A 22,948-nucleotide genomic window follows, 5' to 3' on the forward strand; every position below is an offset into this window, starting at 1 on the left:
ATTGTGAGTCTATAGTTCAACTTCTATCCATGTTTAAAGACTTTTGTCCCTCTCTAAACCCAGATAAAAGGGATTGGAATCTTTCGCCTCCTCATAATCCGCCATATTTCACTTTCACCAAATGGTCTGGAAAGTTGGCTCATGCCCTTAGGCCAGAACACGTTTTCAAAAGGGCGCCCTCAATCTTATTTTAACCCCCAATTATGAATAATGGGCTTTAATAGCTAGGAAAATAATGATCACCTCATTCTCCGATACATGTTTGCAAGGGATATCTAAAATAGAAAACAAAACTAGTTAAAGATGTTGTTTATGTGTTCTTGACCATCACTTTTTGCCTTTCCCATGTTTATTCTTTGTGCTTATATGATCATTATTAATTATATTTAATTGTTTGTTATTAGTCTATATATTTGCCTTGGCTTGCCTATGGTTTGTTCTGAGTCTTTTGTTTTCTTTTGTTGGTCTTTTGAGCCAAGGGTCTCTTCGACCACGGCATTCTTTAATAAGGGCATGGTGTGCTATCTTCCACCCCTCTCCAAATCCTAATCATAATTTCTATGAGTAGGATAAAGTAGGTATTATGATGACGTTGACATTCGAAAGTAATGTATGCAACCATCAACAATTGGAGACTTCCTTTAAATGAGATTGAGCTAAAAATCACCTAATCTATTTATGAGGATGTTACTTCTTTGTCATCCTATGGACCTTTTGGATGGATAGAAATAGAAGAACATTTAAAGATAGAGATCTTTCTTTAGATGTAGTTTGGAGGGAGCCAAGTTCCTAGCTTCGCTTTGAGCTAAGGTTAATATCTTATTTTCGGATTATATGTTAGGAGATCTGTGTATGAGTGATTGGAAAATCTTATTGTTAGTTTCATCGTTTTATGGAGATGCCTAATCCTTATTCTTGTACCTTTCTTTTGGCTTTAAGTGAGTTAACTTTTATTCATCAAAAAAAAAGGTCAGCAATCACTTCAAATATTACTAGAACTTTATGTCGGATTAACCTCATCACAAGATTTTCATGCAAAATGGAATCAAATAATATAAACTTCGTTATATAGTTTCACACTTGCTCTCCTCTTTTTCTTTTTTACCAGCCTCACCGCTTATTATTTCCTTCTTATTGACGTGTTTTATTTCTAACGGTAATTTTTAATTAAAATTTATCATTTTTAGTTGATAGAAATATTGGTTCAGTCTTGGATGTTGATAAGCAGAAGAAGGAGTCTAACATATGTTTAAACAAAAGAAATCATGAAGATCAAAGAAAGGGAAGGGTGATAGCTTATACATGTTGTCTTCCTATTCTTACCCAAATTTTGGAAAGATTTGTTTCTTAAACACTGATGGAATCATGGAAACAAATACCTATATTTCCCTTCCTTCAATTTCTTTTACCTTCATAATTTTTAATTTAAATGAGTAAATTTTAACTCCTCTCTTTCATCTTCCTTTCACTCCAATTCCCTCCATCCAAAAAAACCGCAAATAATGGTTTTCGATGACTTTATAAATAAAATTTTCTACCAATGTATTTTTGTTTATATTTTTTGGTTATCAACCTTCCTACAATGTTTCGAATACAATTGCTAAATAATGAATAAATGTGAAGTCAAATTACAACTATTTTGGTCCTTGCATAACCTATCATTTGATTATATGTGCCTAATTAACAATCAATCTCATAGATTTTTGACCCATGCCATAATACCACATATTTTCAACAAATATAAAAAGGAATAATTATAAACAAACTCAATTTCTCTCATTTAGTTTTGTACTAATCAGTTGAGGTTGCCCCACATATATGCCTTAGTGATGGTCAATCACATAGATTTTAGACATGTGGCAATCAAATCTCACATATTTTCACCCAAGAAAATAGGGAATAACAACAACGTACTCACGTCTGACTGCCTACTCATGACAAACCTCTTCCAAAAGTTTTCTTCTCAAAAGCCATGCATTTAATATTTCTTTATCTTCGGTGAAATTATCACTTTACATAAACATAAGATATTTCTTTCTCCATTAATATGATGAACATAGATTAACAAGATAAAGTGCAACCAGTTCACCAACCTCTCTGATCAATAAGTTTAAAACAAGACAGCAGCAGAATCAGATTAGATCGTTTACAACTCCTACATGGAATTAAGTGATCATCTTTCTCTCTTCTTATAGAATCCTTTCATGTTAAAGTTTTAAGGTTTTATTGATAACTATAAACAACCATCCGCTGGAAACAAACTTTGAAGACAGCTAGAAGGCTCGTATATAAAATTTGAAACACCACATTATTATCACCTGGCTGAGAAAGCTCATTGACTCTTTAACCAACTCTCTGAATCTATCGTCATCAAACCACCCAAACTTTGTAAGTCTGCACAACAATTGAATCAGAGATTGGATCACAAAATGTTGTAGTTCTGGCCCTCTTGTGGCCAAATAGTTTATCAAATAGTTTCCTGCACACAAAAGGAAAGATAAAGGAGGTATGTCAAGAACAAAAGGTAAGATCCAATGATAGATGAGATTAACTTTATAAAACTATGCACAACCCACACTATTGTTTTAAAATTTAGACTATTCCACTTGAACACAACCTAGAAGAAAAAGAGGTACAAGATTTTTGTATCACTTGTAATAGAAACAACAAAGCACTTCTAAGCATAAATAAACTAATGTGTAACAACATAATAATCTTATATCCCATGTTCCATTATGGATGTTCCATTCAAACCCATATTGCCATGATGAACAAGCACATTGCTTTACATTTTTTTTTTACTTCATTATCACTGAACCAAAGAAATTCTGCATTAGGGATGCTTTCAATTTCTTGATCATATATGTTAGAAATATTAGTTTGAGTTCTATAAGTATATCATTCCCTTGAATCTATGGACATATCCATTTAAGCACCTCGTACTCAACGTAAATTGCATTTGAAATTTGTCGTCTTCAACATCTATGCCCAAAAACACTTCATCCCCATTTTCCACTTCAGCTGTCTTTCTAATGGAGCCAAAGGTTTATATGAATAGTTCTTAAGTTCAGGAGCACAAGGTAACTTATAACAGAACAATTTAAAATGACACATAAACCTAAGTGCTTTGCTTAACTATCTGAAGGAGCAGATGTGGTATTTGCAATATCCAAGTTCAGATATTAACAAGAAGTAACAATAGAGTACACCAAAAATGGATATCAAAACAAAATGAAACAGCAAGGATCAGCTTCGCTTACTAATATCAAGACGAAGCTGCAATGACAGTGAATGCTCAGTAACTTGCTTCAACAAGCTTGAACTCGCAAGCATCAATGCATATGGTGTCAATGCATTATCTAAAATGTACTGGCATTGCGGAATATACTCGGTATTCATCGAAAAACATCTCAAAGTATTTTCAGCATGAGCTCTTTCAGCCGAATCCTGTGAATTGTATAGTCTCTCACATAATGCCTCCAATTGCTGCAAACTCTCCATATTTTTGCACTAAACACTCAAATCCAACTCCTTTAACTGCCAATCAATTACATATTCAATTCTCAAACATTCAACTAAATCAAATATTTGCAAACACACATTAAATGCAATGCCAACTGCCAAGATTTTTTACTCCATTGAACATCAATCAAAAAAATTAAATATATATATATATATATATACTGCGCTTCAACTCAATTCACACACTATAACTTTAATATCAAGTAAAAATCAAAGAAAAAAAGAAAAAATAAATCAATTAAAAAAGAGTGAAGATCGATCGCAAACCTTGTAATCTATAGTTCCAGATTATAAGTTGAGATCAACGAAATAAATCGATTTATATCTAAGAAGCAAAGATGAATTTACGTAGAGAAATTGATGACATTGTCAAAATTTATATCGAAGGAAAGGGGAAATGAGAAGGAATCGAGTAGCAGAATCAAAATTTGTGCAGCATCGCTTATAGGTTACGGTCCGAGAAAGAGAAATGGTGCACTGCTCCAATTTCTTATTCTTAATTTTGGAATAATTGCTCCTAAAATCAAATATCACCTTTCTTTAATTTTTAAATCCGACATTTATATCATATTTTCTCTTAAAATACTTCTTTTCCTAACTTACTACAATTAATTTTTTTCCAAATTTATATATATGTCATACACCACGCCTTATTGGTTTAATCTTTTATCTTTTATTTTAAAATAAAAGCAAAAAAATTGAACAATTAAAAGAAAAATCAAAACTTTTTTCAAGGAGGGATAAATTTGAATTTTTTTTAAAAAAAGTAGTGATAGAATAAAAAAGATAGGCAAATAAAAAATAAATATGCAAATAAACTAGAACTGAAATATAACTTTTCAATGAACTTGTTAGGTTCCCCTTAAACCGCTCTCAAAAATTTATTGGGTTCGATAATTTTTTACTTAATTTATAGGTATTTGAACTTGTTTAAGTATAATTTTGATTTAATTTACACTATGAAGTGAAACATTAATTCTATGTAATGTTGATATATTTTAAGCATGTAAAAATAATTAAGAGTCTTTGGGCATGCTTTGTGATAAAATATTGCTTTACAAAAGTAATAGAGATTGAGTAAGTTGGAAGTTAATTTGAACTATATGTTCATTACGAAGAAAACACAAGATCAAGTATAAGAGGTTATATCTCTCAATATAAAAATAAAAATACTTTAAAAAATTATTAAAGCGACATAAAAAAAATTTAAGATGTTAGCTTCCCAATGCAAACATTAACACTAAATTTAAAAAACTAAGTAATAAATGACAATCATTAGAAATTTATTTCACGCATCGGAGAACCACAAACAAGATTGTTATGAGATTTCGACTATAATGTTATATTCAATCCTAATGATCCAATGGTCGATCCAAGTATTGAACGATCCCAATAGCGATTCAACTTTATCGAAATAACTTGAATCGTAAAATCGAACGATTCAGTGATTCAGATCGCAAATCTAACAACATGGGTTACAGCTTACAAACACTTGATATCGAAAACGCATCATCTATAGTGTAGCCATTGTTGATGGAGGATTGTTTGAGACTTCATCAACCACATGTCCACAACACTACCACAATTCATTTGACATAGTTAGAGAGACAAATAATGTCCCAAATAGAAGATATTCCCAATGCCTAATACTATACAAAAAATGAAAAGAAAAGAAAATGCTAGCATGGTACACACTCCCCTCATACGCACAACGCAGAAACTATGCAGAGGTCGTCCTATAGGGACAACGTACCATGCTCCGAGGTAAATGCATCGGGGTACCAATGGTACCTCCTAGGATCATTGGTGAAGCTATACACATTTTGTTGGTTCCTAATAAGGAGAAAAATACTAGCACAACAACAAATAGGTGATCGGGTCTCTTGCCATCATTCAAATGATCAACCAACAAAGTTACAACTCATAACATCATTTGTTTTCCAAGTTAAGCCATATCATCCCTGCCACCAAAAAATATTCACAAGAATTACACTAGCACATTGAGGATTAAATTGCAATAACTAGGATTAAAAAACGAAATTATACATTCAATTGCAGATCATCATCCATCGTACCAGTGTATCCCGGCCATAGAAAATTATTATCAGGGTCAGGGGAGAGAAGGATGGCGGCAACCCATACCCATAAAGAAAGATGCGGCTAAAGAGTCCCTCGACTCGAGAAAGATCAATCCCATAAATGATTCTACTAAAGCATTGTGTATTGCTCCTATGATCGTGCCAACTTTGTTTCTTGGCTCATAGAAAGAAGGGGTTGGGGTTGAAGTGTTTTGAGGTGTTGATGTTAAAGTAATGATACAACTATGAAATTTTATAACTCCAATTCCATTAAGTGGCTCCTGCCTTGACGGAATTTTGAGGGAGTCAAATGTATTCAAATTCAATATTTCACTCGAAATGACAATTAGGTTGTAATGACCCTTAATAGCAAATAGTATATGCAATTCCACATTAATAGAAAGTGCAAATGTTTAGATAAGTTATTGTTCATTAAAACCCAAAATAAAAGACCTACAAATCTATGTTTCCAACAAGAATGAATAAAATTGTTCAGTTCATAGAAAATCACAAGCAAAACAAATTTTCAAATACAAGAAATAATTCGTAAGAAAAATGTATAAAAATCATTTGTTAAAGGTCAACTCAAAGATTCCGCAAACATATGTAGTCATGAAATCGATTTCTATATTCCGTTGCCCCGGACACTTTAAAATCTTCATGTAATAAAATATTTGTTATGCTTACACATTTTGTGCAATTCCATTAATTGACAAAATACTTCTAGTTTCTTAATTTAGAATTGCGATATACATAGTCGTTCACATTTTGAATATCTAACAGGTAAAGAACAAAAATGCTGTTACGTAAGTTATTCTATGATCGAAAGTAAAGTCGGCTAAAGGTAAGAAAAGTAGTCATTCTATAGTTCTTTTGTGAAGATGAAAGCTTTATGTAATTGGGAATTGGGATTACTCGATTAAATCTATACCTAGAACAATCATCATCTATAATTTGGAAGGTATTCATTGCATAAAACATTAAGAGCGATCAGCAGAAGAAACTCACTTCAACAAATCCCACCATGGAAAAGTATTGCATTGAAATCCTCCCTTGGGTTGTGAAAACCCACTTTGCTTGGTGGGTAAGACTTTATTTCCCATATCATCTTGGGAGGTTTGCAGACCACATGCATTGCAAAAGGTTTCTAAATCAGACTCCTGAAAAATCCCAAATTTGTGGTTACTTTATATCACATACAATATAAAGAAGAATTATTTATCGTGATACCTTTATCATCAAGATCTTTGAAAGCAATGTTAGTGGATAAGGATGAAGCTTGTAGGCACTGGAATTTATACAAGCTATAGCTTGTGCTCGAACCTTCAATCAAATGAAACAAAGTCAATTAGTTAGGAAGGTAATGAAGGAATTGTGGAGAAAGCAGCTTACACGCAGCAGTTCAAAAAAACTCCAGAATAGCTTTAAAATCTGTCATGTAACAACAAGAATGTAAAAGTCTTAACATAAGTGATCGCCTGGTGGGCTACATGAATTGTGTGAAAATTTTTGGTTTTGGGCACAGGTGCTGTAACAGTCGAAAACGGTTTTCGCGGTCAATGGGGATAGTTTTTTTGTTGTCTCATCTTATAATTCGGATCCCAGTAAGCTCAAAAACCTTTACAAACGATGGTGATGATATGATGATGAGGGTAATATTTTGCGCTATGACATGAGCCAAAATAAATCAATGCGAAACGTTGTTGGTAATGCAGATTAAAATTTATTTACCATTCGAGCACCAACCTAAGCAAGAATCCCAACTTTTTCTACAACTAAAAATATCAGTTTCAGGTATTGTTCACACATATTCTCATCCACAATGCATATTTATCTATTGTCATATGCTCATGCAAATCTCAATTTTTCATTCATGTTGTCAAGGTAACTTTCGACCTATTTCCTTGCTCTTCTAAGCTTCTCAAAGTTTGAATCTTCCACTTTTCTAACTGATTATGAATTGTGTTGACAAGAAACCATATAGAATGAAATGGTCTTTACAAGAGAAAGATTCTATTACACAACAACTTCAGATCCTTAGAGGGAATAAACGCGAATGATTCTTATTGCTATCACCAGAAACTTGGAAGCAATGATATATACAAATGTATTTCAGAAAGTATAGAAGTAATAAATGATCTGGAATTTAGAGACAATTTTGTAAATTGAAGTGTCTTGGTTTAGAGAAAATAGCTAATTCTCCCGAGTCACCCTCATCCTTGTGTGAAAAAGGGACTTACTTCATAGATTTCCATATCCACCACTTGTTATTTGTCCCATGGTTAAAATTTTTCGAACAATGATCATCTATAATGGCTTAAACTGTACGTAGGAGATAAAAAGGTACAATGATTCTAACAAGATTTTTGTGTAGGAAATGCATACACCTACATAAGGAGAAAAGGACGACGATTTTATATGGAAATGAGGACACAACCTCTATTCAAGGTTTGATGTGAGAGATCTTAAATTCTTCAATTTACATCGATGATGCTTGAAGACCTAGATATCAATGGTATAAAAGGGCTTTAAGACTCAAATGTATGCCAGCAATATTCGTACAGTTAGACTAGTCGATCAATATTGATTTTGCAAACCACACATTTGGTGAGTCATCCTGGACAACAGCAACTCCCTAGACAAGTCCCTTAATGAGCACAAAGAAAGCAGTGAAAAAGAAAAGGTCATAAACTATCAAGAAACACGTACCATGCTTGAAATGGGGAGAATTAATAAGGTGTGATAAAGATCAATCCGGGTATAAAATGGGGAATGAAAACTACGGAGGTGACAATTATGGCTGTCAAGGGCCTCAAGGCTTGGCGGAGAAGCCTGACTACCTAACATTGTAATAACTAATACCCTTATTTTGGGAGTAAAACCAAGAGTAACCTATTACCCTATTAAGGAGTAACTTATCACTCTGTATAGCTATTGTGCATAATAATTACTACAATAGGTTCCAAAATAAATTATGCTCCATTTCAAGCATTTGGGTTGGTTACAAGTTCAACCTTAGAATTGATAAAGCACCATAAGAGATGTCCAAATTCAACAAAAGAACTTTAATAATTCAAGTGGCAAATGGAATAGAATAAGCACATTCCACTTAATCACTTCATTTTCACAGATGAGAGTTTCTTTGATAAATTATTTGGGGCCCAGTGCTGATTGTATAACTTTAGCTGATGAAACATGCAAGTGTAACACAATGCTCATCATGCATTTGCAACCATTTTGCAAATCAGTGTTGGCATTCAAAGAGTAAAAAGTGCAGTTGTGGTTTTAGCATAAACTTGATAAGAGGAAAAATAAACATTTAACTTCGGATACACTAATACCCTAATTAATAGGTATGGTACTGGAAGAGAAAATTTCCTATAAATTGTCGTATGCCAATGTCCTAAGCAATGAAACTCTATCCCTAGAAAATGTGCTTTGTCCATAAGTTCCCATCACTACTCAATACAGCCTCTCAAGTGGCAATGGATGGTAATGAAAAATGATGACCAAAGATATTTGGAAGCTGAAAAACATTAGCATGGCCATGAGTATGAGACTTCCCTTGCAAAATTACGTAGAATTTCATGCCACCATTTATTATGACCTCCCAAACATACAATTGTATAAGCAACAAAGCATACCCTATAATAGTCAAAAGATAGAGGAATTCCATTGAAACAAATAGGAGACAAATGAAATAAAATGAAGTACCTCAAAAATGTAGGCTTCAAGGGCACATAATTGTAGGTTAGTTGCCTCTGATGCTACTGTGTGAAAGAAACGCCAAAAATTTCCAACCCGAAAAAACCTAGTAACCGAGAGAAATCAAAATTAACAAGACTTGAGGAAAATTGCCTCCTTATAAACAATATGTAAGTATAGCCAAAAAAAATTTAAAGTACCTCAACACTTTTCGAGCAAAGCACATCTCCTTTGAGCTAATAATTAATGAAGACAACCGAGAGAACCACAAAGATAAAGACTCACTCTACAAATGACATTAGCTATATTAAGAGTGGGTTTTCAAATCAGAGTAGGAAATTGTGATATTAAGAGCTCTAGATAAGACAAACCGTTGAATGGCTATGAGAATCAAGATGAACTAGAACATATAGGGATCGAAATTCAGCCTCGTTATCAAAAAGAGAATCAAACGTACGGTTGATGTCATACAAATTATAAAGGGACGCAAGACACTTTGTGAGTTGCTCCATATTTAGATGATGAATAGAAGATAAAATGGTGTTGTCACCCTCACATCTTCTGAGCCTGTGGTGGGATTTCACATGGAACCTGACCTGCACAATTCATTTTCAATGTAGAAAGACTTAAAAGTCTATTGAAGTGATATCATTCCGTGTGTGAGAATGCAATGCACAATAAAGCATCTAACCTCATTTCAACTAACGAAATGCTAATTTTACCAAAAAAAAATGAAATTTTTGGCTTTATGTAGAGCATTATACATGGCAAGTGGTAACTGTGTTACATGACACATAGGGATGTAACATACTAACATGTAAGTAATCTCAATGGTTTCAATTTGGGCAGAGTCCAAACTCCAAACCAAATCCACATAATATTTGGTTCTCAATTTTCAAGTGCAAATTCAAATAAACTAAACTCAACACCCTAGTCCATAAAAACCCATAATCAAATTTATGATTATGAGGTATTCTTCATGTCCTCGCACATACTAATCATTGTATAATAATGAGTGCAATTGTGAAATAGGAAACATGGGTCGTAGTGCTCAAGGAATTTGACAATTTCATTTTTTTCTTTTGTTGCTTCAGGATCTATGTTTTCATGATTAGTTGGTGACTATGTTATGATCTCTCAAATTTAGAATTTATAATTCTTTTGACGTCTAGATTGTACTACCCCTAGTTAAAATTAATATTCTGAACCCGCTACAACAATCATACAAAATCTTTCCAAGAACATATCTAGGATCAATATCATGGTACACTCATCTCATTTGTCGTGTCAAAACTCATTTACAAGTCAAAGTCCTCTAAACGTAGTATTGAAAATTTTAAAAAGCTTACATGAATACTAATGATTTTTCATAGGTTTTGAGGTAAGTGAGGCCCAACATTACAAAGTAGTTTATTCATGCTGACATTTGAATGATAGCCTTCCATTACAAGGAAGAACCTAAAGAAGATAATTTTCAATCTGGCAGTCTAAGCCTTTCCAAATCCTTTCCACACACATTCATGCAGTTCAATATTTGCAAGTCCAATTTATAATGATCAGTTACTTACCATTTTCTCATACATACTGATCGCTTCCTCATTGTTAATATTCTGTATGCTAAGATCTTGCCTTATGGACCTTGTCCTATCGAAAATGAAATCATGTAGTACGAGAAAAGAATGATCTGAAGAATCCAACAACTTCATGAGGTAATCAAGTGTGTCCTTCAAAACCGATAGGGGTCTTAAATCTGATGTTTGAACCTCTTTCAATGATATAGTTCTGCAAAACTAGTGACAGAAAATGTGGGAAATCATTGTCTTCATCAAAACTACAAGCAATGCAAACTCAAAACAATCAGGAATCTTAACTGATTATCTTAATCACTTTCTTCACAACAAAACAAAACAAGCTTTTAAACACAAGAATTTAAACATTTCCAAGCTAGGGTAATATTGTAATGAACTAAATCAAAAATTATTAATCAAACCATGTGTACTTTTTATTTATGTTAAATTAATGAATGGTGTTTATTACCAAGGATCAAACCAAACAAACTCTTTGTTATCACGAACAGAGTAGCGATTGCAAAAATCCAACCCTCCCAAACCCCGCCCTAGCTGAGAGTCTCTTAATGGCGTTGGGCAATGAAATGAGTATTGAAATTTTCACCTTCTTCACAGCAAGACTTGAAGAAGACTTCCCAGGATATCCATCCAACCTCTCCAACACAGCTAGATCTCGAAGCCGCTCTCGTTGGCTTCTCTCCTTTTCTACACAAAACAAGCAAGAAGCACTACAAAATAAGCTTCCTGAAGCTTAAAACTACATTTCCAATAACCCATAAAAATTTTCATCAACTTACTACTCTTAGTCCCTAAGATTATGATGTATCTCTACAACTTAGGAAAGAATATGTGTTTTCTTATATCAATCCCTATAATTAAGCTCTCATCTATCTACTATATATACTGAAATCCCAAATGATAACCAAATCAATTCTGTAATCTTTACATAGAATCGGGTCCTGTCTCCGCCCATCGCCCCCCTTCTAGCCCTACCTTATACCCGAGAAAAAACTTTAATCTCTATAGATGCAACATGGAGTAAGAAAGAAAACACACAATTTTAAAAAAATATGGGATTTCTTCAGATGGTATAAAGTTTCTAAATTCACAAGCAAAGGGGGAGAATATGTACAGTACTTAATACACGATCAGAGTTAATTTGAATTAAAGGCAACGAAGAAAAATAGAGGAAATGATAAATAATTACCTGGGCACATAAATGGGCAATTCCCAATAATCGATTGAGCATTGCTATAATTTGTTTCTCCATTATCATCATCCATTAATGGAAATTTTTGCGGTTTGACTTTACCGTTGGTAGGTTCCCTTGACGTTGAGCTGGACGTTCTTGCGCCATTGTTGCGATTTCTGAAGTTGGAATAAGATCTAGAAGAAGAAGAAGAGGAAGAGGAAGTTGCAGAATTTTGGGAGGGAGATTCTCTGGGATGAAATCGGTTCATTCTACTCATCTGTGATCCAGTCAAGCAGTCTCTGTTTCTCTTCCCTTCCCTCAAATGGATTCAATAGCCTGGTTCTCCGTTTTCATTTGATATTCTTATTTTCTATTGTAGACTTATAAATTATGATTGCTAAATAATCTTTCTAGGTGCCCATTTCGAGCTTCCATTATTTTTATAGTTATGTTTTTCTTTTTTTCTTTTGAATATTTTATTAGTTTTATTTTTTTCTTTTTATGGTTATTTACAAATAACCATATTGATTAAGATTTTTTAGCCCCAATTATTATCTAGTTGTTTCATATTGAAAAAAATAAAAACATAAGTTACTTTGTAACTTGAGTGGTAACTCTATAAATATTAGTATATTACTACTAATTTAGTATAAATTCAAAGAATAGTGAAAATTATAATTCAATTTCGATTTAAAACATTTGGACATCAGTATACTTCAAATTAGCTTTGTAGGACAGTAGGACAATACTCTTGAAAATATTAATTTACTCCTTTCATCTTTCAATTTGTCTTATTTTTTATTTTAGATTTTTTTTTATTTTGCCCTATTTTTATCTTTTGAGATATAATTTAACCACTTTAACACAACCTTACTCTACGTTATCTTTTATTACAAATTCCTGTATGAGATAATCTCATTGTAAGACACATCTCATATTTAAATAATACAAATTATTAGCATATAAACCTTTTGTTTTGAGGTCAATCTCACCTCACCGATAGATACGATCGCTCATAAGAATAGCTCATTAATTTTTAAAGGAAATATTACCCAGAAAAATCCAACATTTTACTGATTTCCCTATAATAATCTCAACATTTGATTAAATATGAACAATCCTAACTTTGGGAGTGCTTGTGAAGAATGCACCAAGGTAACCTCTTACCTATAAAACAGATCATTTTACATAAAAAAAATAAAAAAGTAAATATAAAATTAATTAATTAAAAAATTGAATGATAAAAAATTGAAAAGAAGAATCAAGTAATTTTATTTTTAATTTTAACTTTTAATTATTCATATATTTGATGTTTTATTTTTATTTTTCTTTTTTTTTAACAATTAACCTGCAAAAATTGATTATTATTTAGATAATAATGTTCCTAGATAAGTGACCCTAAAATTAAAATTATTAAAAATTTATAAAAAATTTAAATTATTGTAAAAAATCAATAAAAATTTAAATTACTCTATATAATCTTTTCATTTTTAAATCTTCCTACTACTTTAAATTGGGGCAAAATAACAAATGACAGAAGAGTATATGCCATGTGGGATGTCAAGTGGACAGATGGATATCTAAGGTAAGGAAAACATAATAGCAAGGCCCCACTGGGATGTCAAAATTGGTAGTCGCCATCCGGGTCGTTAGTCAAGATGAGTCTGCGTGCAATTAGACAACACGTCGCAATCCCATAAATGCAACCCGATCCTTAAATTTCGCCATCCTTTTCATTTTATCGCCACCCCTCCAATTGAAATTACGAATTTGCCCCTGATTTTTAAAAAATTACAATTTTACCACTCATTTCAAATTTCAAATTTGCCCCTGTACTAATAATTATTTAATAATAACTTGTACAGGTCTCGAACCTGTGACCTTTATATTATTAGTACAACGCTCTAACCAACTGAGCTAATAGACCACATTAATCTATAAGTTATTATTATTAGTATTAGTATTATTATTATTATTTTCCAAAAAGCAAAAAAAATAAAAATAAAAATTGAGTCGCCCAAAATTGGGCGCCTGAACCGGGGTCCAGTCGCCCGGTTCTGAGCGGCTGAACCATGGTTCAGGCGCCCAATTCTGGGCGACTCAATTTTATTTTTTTTTTTTAATTATTAATTTTAATTTTATTATTGTTATTATTATTATTATTATTATTATTGTTATTATTATTAATTTTATTTATATTTTTTTAAGAATATAAAAAGTTAATAATTATTATTATTATTATTATTATTATTATTATTATAAATAAGAAATTTGTAAGGAGTGGCAATTTTGTAAATTTTTAAACTTCAGGGGCAAATACGTAATTTCGTGGGAAGAGGGGTGGCGATAAAATGAAAAGGGTGGCGAAATTTAGTAACTCCCTAAATGCAATTCATATGATTTGTTCATTTATAATTTATCAAAATTATAAGTGATTAATTTAATATTATAAATAATTAGTTTAAGATTATAATTGATTACATAACTGTAAGTACGTAAGGTAGGGTTTGGGTGTAAGTTTTTTTTATGAAAGATACGGACAAATCATATTTGTTCCGCTCAAGGAGAGAGAAAAGAGGATGCGACGCAGTCAAGAACCCTCAACTGATACTTGTGCCAGTAGGGGTCAAACCCAAAACCTTCTACTTAATATGCAAATCCTCTATCCATTAAGCTACAAGCATTTTTGGTAGCCATATAATTGTAACTCTGTAAGTGATCACTATAATATACTAAGAACAACCTAATACTACCTCCTATTCAACCCATTGGTCCCATTTAGTTTTTCATATTTGTCGGGGCAATATTTTAATCCTTAATTATCTTTTATTGTTTTTAATTAAAAATTATAAAAAAATCGATATTGATTATTCTTTTATTGAGAAAAATCAAACAAGATTTGACATAACTACTCCCTCTGTTCTATTGAATTTGCATTATTTTTCATTTTGGTCTGTCCCACTTAATTTGTATCAATTCTATATTTGGATAATGGCCCATGACTTTGTTTTAGTCTCATCCATACTTTTTAACTGTATTCTAATATCATCTATACAATTAATTTTCTCTTCATTTATTAGCATTTTTTAAAAACTTACTCACTTTGTCTTTAATGCAATTTAAAGAGGACAAATGAGTATGTTTTAACTCATAGGCTATGAATAAAATACAAATTAAGAGTGATAAGTAAATAGTAAAAAAATAAATGAGACTAATAAATAGAATAAGAAGTAGAAAATAATTTACAATAAAACTATCTCATTTAATAATTTTTGTCGTATTTAATAATTTGTGTTACAACTATAATCAGCAGCCACTAAATTATTGCCTTATTGGTGCATTCCGGATAAGAGGTCCACCATTTCAATCAATACTGCTTTTACCAGAGTTTGCTATAGATCATTGCACTCCCATTATTATGAAAACAATCTTTGTATGAAACCATTTTAAAAGAGTTATTTTTTTGATATGATTTAATTTAAAGTGGATATTTTAATTATAAAAGTGAATATAATTAATTTTATTGGATGAGTTAATTTGATTTAAAATTGTCTATTTAAAAGAATTTTAAATGAGAATTTGTATTTTAAAGTAGAAAAAGTGTCAGAAAATACGTTATAAAATTTAAAAGAATCACACAAATTTAGCCCTTAAACATAAAATTTAAAATAAATAAATAAACATACAAATAAATTGTAAAATAGAAAAAACTAAAACGCCAACATAAATCAAGTTTTGCTCTAAAATAAAGCTAGAAGTAAATTTTGGTTTTGTATTATTTTGAGAAAAGATTCAATTATTTACATATATCTATATGTTAAATACAAAATATTTTCCTTTTCGCAAATTCGTGTAGCAGACGATCTCACCGTGAGACATGTCTCATACTTGAATTAAATAGCGTAATAACAGAAACTTTTAACTTATAGAATTTATGTTTTGAGGTCGTTTCACTGTGAAACGACATCATATAAAAGGGGCTTGTGCGAGAAAAATGAACTTTAAGACTAGATCAAAAAGATATAAATGTTTAGAAAAATCTTTGGTGAAGTTATAAACATACTATGAGTACTATAATAGTTAAGGATGGGGCATGTAAGAGCCAAATGCGACCAAGAGCAACCTTTTCTCAGACAAAATAAATTCTCATTTCTACATAGTAGTTGATGTATCAAATTATGAAACATATAAATTGCACTAATGTTATCACAAAAATACAATAATGTTTCGACATAAAAATTCTAATTTAGTCTTATGACATTTAGAAGACTAGAAAAAAGATTTTAAAAAAGACACACAACTTCAAAAAGCATATAAGAACAAAAAATTTTTACCGAAAATATAAGGAATTACAAAATATTTGCATAAAGATTATTGAAAAATTGTGAATCATTTTTACAACAAAATTATAGCATATCAAAAACAACCTTTATAAACAAATGTTTCAAACTCGATGACATGATGAATATTTCATAGTAAAATCTTGTACACATTTGATTCACACTTTCAAGTAAAAGTAACTAATATAATTAGATTGATGCACGCTAAAATAGTGTGGACCAAGTTCAAACAAGACTTTCTCTATCTCATATCTCACAACCCAAAGTATCCTCACAAAAACATACACCTTACTCTAAAACCGAACCCGATTTAACTCGACATAAAAAAAGACTAACAATTATGTATAAACCAACGTAGACACAAGACACTCGATCTTTAATAACCTGAAATCGACATGATAACCCGAATAGACATCTCAATAAACAATGCTTATATAAACTCACTACTCATCACTTATTACTCACAATACCCACCTCCCAAATCACCAACAATGAAATTGCATCACACCATTCTTCTCTTAATACTCCTAATCACCCCACTTACACTAAATGTTCATGGAGCATCATCTACTTGCAATCCACAAGACAAAAAAACACTATTAAAGATCAAAACCCATTTTGGCCCAAATGCCTTAACCTTATCAAATTGGGACCCAAAAACAGATTGTTGTCTATGGCAATCTGTGGGTTGTTTCAATGATCAAGCCCCAGGAAGGGTTAGTGTCCTACAATTCGACGACACTGGAATATCCGGTGATATTCCGGTGGAGATTGGGGACTTACCTTACTTGGATACACTTGCATTCCAAGCCCTCAATCTTACAGGGTCTATACCTGTTTCCATAACTAAACTTACTAGACTACAAGAGTTGGATATTTCTACTACTAGCTTGAAGGGTCCTATCCCTTCTTTTTTGGGACAGATTAAGAGCCTTTTGAAACTTCAGCTATCTTCAAACCCTTTTTCTGGGTCTATTCCCTCTTCTTTGGGTTACCTTCCTAACCTTTACACACTTGTTCTTGATGGGTACGTCATGCTTACTTTTTTCTTTTCTTATTTTGCATTTATGTGAAGTTGCAAGATATGTTTGTTATGAATTTAGATCAAAAACAATTGATACTTATCATTAACAAAGATACGGTTTTATATCTTGGGTCTATACCCAAATAAATCGGACCCACTCTTATTTTTAGGGTCTGGATTTAATTTTTTGAGACCAACAAATCCAAGTATTATTTGTGGACAAAAAAAATCAATGATTCTTGGTCAAGGTCTAGGGTCTACAAATCGAGACCCAACTAACACCCTCTCTCCAGACCCATTTAAAATGTAGACCTGCTAGACCTGTCTCAAACTCGTCAGACGTGTTCTAGACCCGACCTATTATAAAACCAAAATCAATTTTAAATTCGTTTTAAATCTATTTCTATATTTATTTCAATTATCAATTTTAAATTTGTTTTAAATCTATTTCTATATTTATTTCAATTCAATTTAATCTAGCTTATACACAACCTATAGACTATACCAGTCTGAGTCCGAATATGAGTCCATAAAAAATGAATGAGTTTGGGTCTAGTTGGATTTGACCCAGACCTGACACATGACCATTTCATAAGTGGTGTGTGAGATTTGAATTTATAATCTTTTATCACGTTAATTTCTTATATTATATCAAAAAATCGATTCAACCAAAAAACTAATGATTAAGGCTCTATAATATAATTCAAATGTTTTTACTCTACCATACATGATAGATCATTAGTGTTTCTAAGTACTGTTTACCTCATAATTGTGTTTTGTTTGTGGTAAAAGTCTTATATGCACTTCATTTACACTTAAAATATTATGAACATTTCTATTTATAAAGTAAAATCAAGTGATTAAATAGAAAATAAGAAAAAAAAATATTAAGATGGATGTCACAATCAAATTTGTTTTATCCCATCAAAAATATAAAATTAAATTAACATTCAACAAAACAGTCAATAAATATTTATTTTCATTAATATTTGGAAAGATATTCTTCAAGATAAATTCCATAAGATCTTCATTATAAATATATATTCATGAACTATAATAAAAGCTTGCAACCATTATACTTCTATGTCATATTTTAAAAAAATGTTTTAATTATTTATAATAAATGAATAATTTAGCTAGTAATATTCTAACAATTTATTGATGACTACACCATTTCAGAAACAAACTAAGTGGTCCAATTCCAGAAAGTTTTGGATCATTCAAGACTCCTTTGGTTTTATTGGATCTTTCCAATAACATGTTATCAGGTACAATCCCAAAATCTTTGGGTAAGTTGAATATATCAACCCTAGATCTATCCAACAACAAACTTACAGGGGATGCCTTATTTTTATTTGGGAAGAACAAGCCTTTACAACAAATTAGTTTAAGGCAAAATCAGTTCAAGTTTGATTTTAGTAAAGTTGTAAGACCATTAGAATTAGCTTCTCTTGATATTGCTTTTAATCAAGTTTACGGGTCTATCCCAAGAGAGTTTGGACAGTTTCATGGATGGACTTTATTTAATGTAAGTTATAATCAACTATGTGGGAAGGTCCCTAAAGGTGGAAGATTGAAACAATTTAGTGTTTATGGTATGGCCCACAATAAATGTCTTTGTGATGCTCCGGGGTTACCTACTTGCAAGTAGTTTTGAGTACATGTTAGGCTGAGGGACGCCAAGAACGAGAAGAAAAGGTAATGAGAATTGAAGTCAGGATTTTATAAAAATATGGTACATAATTGCAAGTAGTTGAGTCACATATGTTTTTTGTTTGTTTTTAGTGTACACAATTGACTTTAGTTGATTGTGAGAATATAAATAAAAGTGGGTTGAATATATTTGGCAAAGTGTAATAAGTTTAAAATCGTTTTTTAATTTTTTGTATTTTATGTATGATATGATGTACTAGGATTTATGTATCACGTTATTTCAAGATATGAGGGATTTTCAAATTATTGTTGCTAGTATTTAATGTTTATTTGCTCACTTTAAACATAAAGAAAAAGACGAGTGTTAAGTTTTATGTCTTCGGACGTGTTCGATGATGTAGCAATTGAAATAGTTGTTAACGGTTTAATAAGGTTAAAACAATACTAGAGAACAAATTATTAGTAAAACTACAATTATGTAGTGTTTAGTGATGCAGATCATTGTTTAAATTAGGTTAAAACATTCTAAGCGTATTTGATCACGACATCAAAGATAAATTCAACGGCCAAAACATATCAAAAAAAGGAATTAACAAATAACATATATGGGGATGAGTTGAGCGAAAATTCCTCTAAAACAAACACTTTACAGTAAACGTAAGAGGTATGAGTATGTACTTGGTTGTTAACACTATGCATGCTTTAGTAAGCACTAAATGACTAGCTAAAACATCAGCCTAAGACTTCTCATCAAGTAATCAACGTTTCATGTTCAAAATAGTAGCAACGACATCCCCATTGCTAGCCTTGAGAGCGGTGAGCGCCTCACCCCAAGTAACTCCAGTCTGTGTCATGATTAACTCAACGTCCTGGGGTACGATTCCTGCCTCATAAACCTGCGCATCGTCCTGGACCATTGCAGACAAAACAGGCTTAAAAATGACATTGGTCAAGTCAGGAACCTTGAACTGCTGCGCTGGCTGAATTTCAAGTTGTGAAGTTATGTCTTCAATCGTTGCCTGACCAAAGAAGATATATGTTTCTGTTGTTGGACACTTGAACACATCGGGCTTTGAGACGACGATTAAATCCTGATCGTAGAAAAAGACACAAAATTAAATTGAGATGACAAAATTGAAAGTAAACGGTGCACTCCAACAAGAGAAAAAGACTCGCATTTTTTTTATTCCTGAGAGTGACTCTGCTGACACCAGTAATGGGATCCATACCAAGCTTCAACATGGCTTTTCGAGTCTTCATTTCACTTTTGCTTATTAGCTTATCAGATTTACCACTGACATCTCCATCACGTGATGCCCCTGTAAACCAAAAGAATAACATGAATTTACTAGTAGATCAAAAGGTCCAAGTGCAAAATCAATGTGAACACTAGCAGGAGTGTAGACTGTAGTTAATGATCGCAACAAGTATGATACAAGGCAGATATAACTATAACAAGTATGAGTTTACAAGGAGATCAAAAGGTCCTATGTAACGCACCACAGCCTGTACTAATAGCAAGCTCAAACATTGGGATATACATATGTAACCCGAACCTTTATTTTGCTTCACGTACCCGTGTCCTATCCGACACGTGGATATGTACTAGCATCTGACATCAGTATCCGCGTCCAAGTAAAAATGCAGAGGATATATTTTAATCACACATCTATCACATCAAAAAATTAATACAAACCAGTAATTTAACAGAAATACAAATAACTAGTGTAGAAGTATAGACTCAAGAGTAAGACTTCTGTAAAAGACTCATATTTACAGGTATATAATCCCACAATTCAGCTCCACATACCTTCTACATCGTCTTCATTCTCATCAACAATGTTGTCATCCTCTTTGTCGATATCCTCAATCATAATCACCTCATCATTATCCTGCCCAATCAAAAGCAGAAAACACATCAATAAATAAAAATTATTCACAGATTCCAACAATTCTAATGCATTACTAGAAGTATATGATATATCACGATACCAAACCTTCCATGTTAATCCAAAACCCAAAATTCTTCAGATATCTAAATATCCCTATTTTCTTGCTATATTAATCAAGGCCAATTGTCTGTTAGAGGTTCCTACCTAATTCGAAATATAAATTAATATTTTTAACTTTGTAGCACCAAAATTATTAACTCTTCATGAAAGGCCTTTCGCTCCAGTTAAATGCACACAGGGCACCATCAATAACAATTACCACACACACAAACATTTGGATACTAGCCAAATGGAAAATACAAAATTTATCATTTACACAGCATTTCGTCAATAGAACAAATAACGCAGCAAACATTTAATTCTCAAAAAAATTATAGAACATTCATGGCAATTGTAGCCTGAAAAATCGAAGGATCAACTTCCTAAATGCATCCTTTAAAGAAAATAAATCTTGGCTAGATGATCAGGTAACTGATGTTCAATATTCCTATTTAATTCCTTCTAAGAAAAATAATAAGGCTTGAGAAAACCATTACAAAAATTGAACAATAAGGAAATCAGTACCAAAACGATACTAGTACTCAAGCAAACCATGAATCAAATCACCATATCCAATCAAATGACAAGAAACGAAAACAGTAAATGAAAGCACATTCGGAAATAGTAAGTAAGTATATAGAATAAATCAAAAAGATTTAACAAAGATTGAGTATCAGTAAATTAAAATTGAAACATAAATCAACAATTGGAAAACATAGAAATCAAATTCAACAATTAGATAAAATTAAATTGAGGTGGTCGAGGAAGATAGAACAAATATACATCGGTCATTTGCAGTCCAACTAGAAAAGCGAGCTTCTCTTCTTGAGTCTGGGTAATCATGGTGATAGAAGTAATAGTGGAGTTGCGAAGGATGAAAGAAAATGCTTGGACAGCAGAGATCCTGGTATTTATAATTAATGTATGTATGCACGCATGCCAGTGGCTTCGCTTGTCGCTAATTTACGTCTATTTTGCAATATAATAATTCAATCTTTCGTACATCAAAAAAAAAAAAAAAAAAAAAAATTTCCTATAATGTAATTTTTTACTTTTACCCTATAATAATATCAACATTAATTAATTATAAATAACACTCCCTCATATTTAAGTTATCTTAAATGTCTAATTTCTATTTGGACACTTTTTTATCATAATTATTGGATTCTCATTTCTACACATGTGGTCTTGTTTAACTATAAATCGGACTCTCTCCTACACATGTGTTAAATACTTAAATCCCACTATATACTTCTTCTGTTCCGGCTTACTTGCAACATTGGAAATAATTGCATCATTCACATATCTCTTTTTATTTGTGATTAATTTTTAATCTATAAGTTAAAATATACTCAAGTGGAACCTTGTTTGATTTGTCTCAATTTAAAGATTATTAATATCAATTTTTTATAATTTTTTATTATACATAATTATAGATATTAAGAATTGAATAAGTACATTGGACCGGGTGAAAAGTAAACGTTGCAAGTATTTTAAAACAAGAAAGTATTGGATTATCTCTCCTACACATATGGTTCCATTTGACTACCTAAAATCTACTGAAAAGTTTAATAAGATACATTTGGTTCAACCCAAAAAGATTTTAAAAAAATTAAAAAAATAAAAAAAATAATTATCAAACCCTATGACAACGGCGAAAATTTGAAATAAATAGGCATTTTTTGTAAAAAAGTTTATAAATAAGCTTCGTCAAAACTCATATCCCGCGTTTCAGCCCAATGCTAAATTTGGTGTTTGTTCGCTGTTACTAAGAACGGACCATTTCTTAAGCTGAGTCAATAAAATTCAGCCAAATAATCACCCGCTTTTACTAATAGGGGTGATTGGATTAACTTTTGTTGACTTTTTGACTTT

General features: G+C 31.7%; 4 protein-coding genes across 5 annotated transcripts in view; 1 reads left to right on the plus strand and 3 right to left on the minus strand.

The window, feature by feature from the left end:
• The window catches only part of LOC130817311 (uncharacterized), a 32,104-nt gene extending 28,048 nt beyond the window's left edge, over window positions 1-4,056 (minus strand). The window contains exons 1-3 of one of the 2 annotated variants that reach the window (XM_057682940.1): window positions 3,790-4,056; window positions 3,261-3,537; window positions 2,319-2,479 (exon numbers count right to left, since the gene is read on the minus strand). In XM_057682940.1, coding sequence (XP_057538923.1) covers window positions 2,319-2,479; window positions 3,261-3,501 — 402 coding nt within the window. In that variant the 5' untranslated portion in view covers window positions 3,502-3,537; window positions 3,790-4,056. The remainder of the gene's footprint in view (window positions 1-2,318; window positions 2,480-3,260; window positions 3,538-3,789) is intronic. The other variant, XM_057682941.1, reaches the window with a different exon arrangement.
• A 962-nt stretch (window positions 4,057-5,018) lies between these two features.
• Window positions 5,019-12,486, minus strand: LOC130817313 (SAC3 family protein C). Its single transcript, XM_057682942.1, has 9 exons — window positions 12,081-12,486; window positions 11,478-11,578; window positions 10,874-11,095; window positions 9,677-9,901; window positions 9,506-9,591; window positions 9,315-9,411; window positions 6,831-6,923; window positions 6,609-6,760; window positions 5,019-5,483 (listed from the first exon to the last, which is right to left on the minus strand). Exons 1-9 carry the CDS (start codon window positions 12,340-12,342, stop codon window positions 5,468-5,470), a joined length of 1,254 nt encoding a protein of 417 aa, XP_057538925.1. The 5' UTR covers window positions 12,343-12,486; the 3' UTR covers window positions 5,019-5,467.
• A 4,070-nt stretch (window positions 12,487-16,556) lies between these two features.
• LOC130817314 (polygalacturonase inhibitor 2-like) lies at window positions 16,557-19,397 on the plus strand. The gene is made up of 2 exons (XM_057682943.1): window positions 16,557-17,432; window positions 18,609-19,397. The coding sequence occupies exons 1-2, from the start codon at window positions 16,801-16,803 to the stop codon at window positions 19,078-19,080; spliced, it is 1,104 nt and encodes a 367-aa protein (XP_057538926.1). The 5' UTR covers window positions 16,557-16,800; the 3' UTR covers window positions 19,081-19,397.
• A 30-nt stretch (window positions 19,398-19,427) lies between these two features.
• Window positions 19,428-22,007, minus strand: LOC130817315 (nascent polypeptide-associated complex subunit alpha-like protein 1). The gene is made up of 4 exons (XM_057682945.1): window positions 21,857-22,007; window positions 20,893-20,974; window positions 20,259-20,401; window positions 19,428-20,173 (listed from the first exon to the last, which is right to left on the minus strand). Exons 1-4 carry the CDS (start codon window positions 21,914-21,916, stop codon window positions 19,841-19,843), a joined length of 618 nt encoding a protein of 205 aa, XP_057538928.1. The 5' UTR covers window positions 21,917-22,007; the 3' UTR covers window positions 19,428-19,840.
• Window positions 22,008-22,948: the final 941 nt, after the last annotated feature.

The sequence above is a fragment of the Amaranthus tricolor genome, chromosome 7 (genome assembly GCF_026212465.1).
Source record: "Amaranthus tricolor cultivar Red isolate AtriRed21 chromosome 7, ASM2621246v1, whole genome shotgun sequence".
Lineage (NCBI taxonomy): Eukaryota > Viridiplantae > Streptophyta > Magnoliopsida > Caryophyllales > Amaranthaceae > Amaranthus > Amaranthus tricolor.

Bases quoted from the DNA above. Each gene is read 5' to 3' on its own strand.
- LOC130817315 (XM_057682945.1), bottom strand. From the start codon at position 21,916: ATGATTACCCAGACTCAAGAAGAGAAGCTCGCTTTTCTAGTTGGACTG. The intron at 20,402-20,892 runs GTATGTGGAGCT...TTTGGTTTACAG, and splicing joins GAATGAAGACGATGTAGAAG to GGGCATCACGTGATGGAGAT. The intron at 20,174-20,258 runs GCGAGTCTTTTT...TTCTACGATCAG, and splicing joins CTCTCAGGAATAAAAAAAAT to GATTTAATCGTCGTCTCAAA.
- LOC130817313 (XM_057682942.1), bottom strand. From the start codon at position 12,342: ATGAGTAGAATGAACCGATTTCATCCCAGAGAATCTCCCTCCCAAAAT. The intron at 9,902-10,873 runs GTAAGTAACTGA...TGAATTGTGCAG, and splicing joins TCAGTATGTATGAGAAAATG to GTCAGGTTCCATGTGAAATC. The intron at 6,924-9,314 runs GTACTTCATTTT...ATTTGATTGAAG, and splicing joins TTGAAGCCTACATTTTTGAG to GTTCGAGCACAAGCTATAGC.
- LOC130817314 (XM_057682943.1), top strand. From the start codon at position 16,801: ATGATAACCCGAATAGACATCTCAATAAACAATGCTTATATAAACTCA. The intron at 17,433-18,608 runs GTACGTCATGCT...ACACCATTTCAG, and splicing joins TACACACTTGTTCTTGATGG to AAACAAACTAAGTGGTCCAA.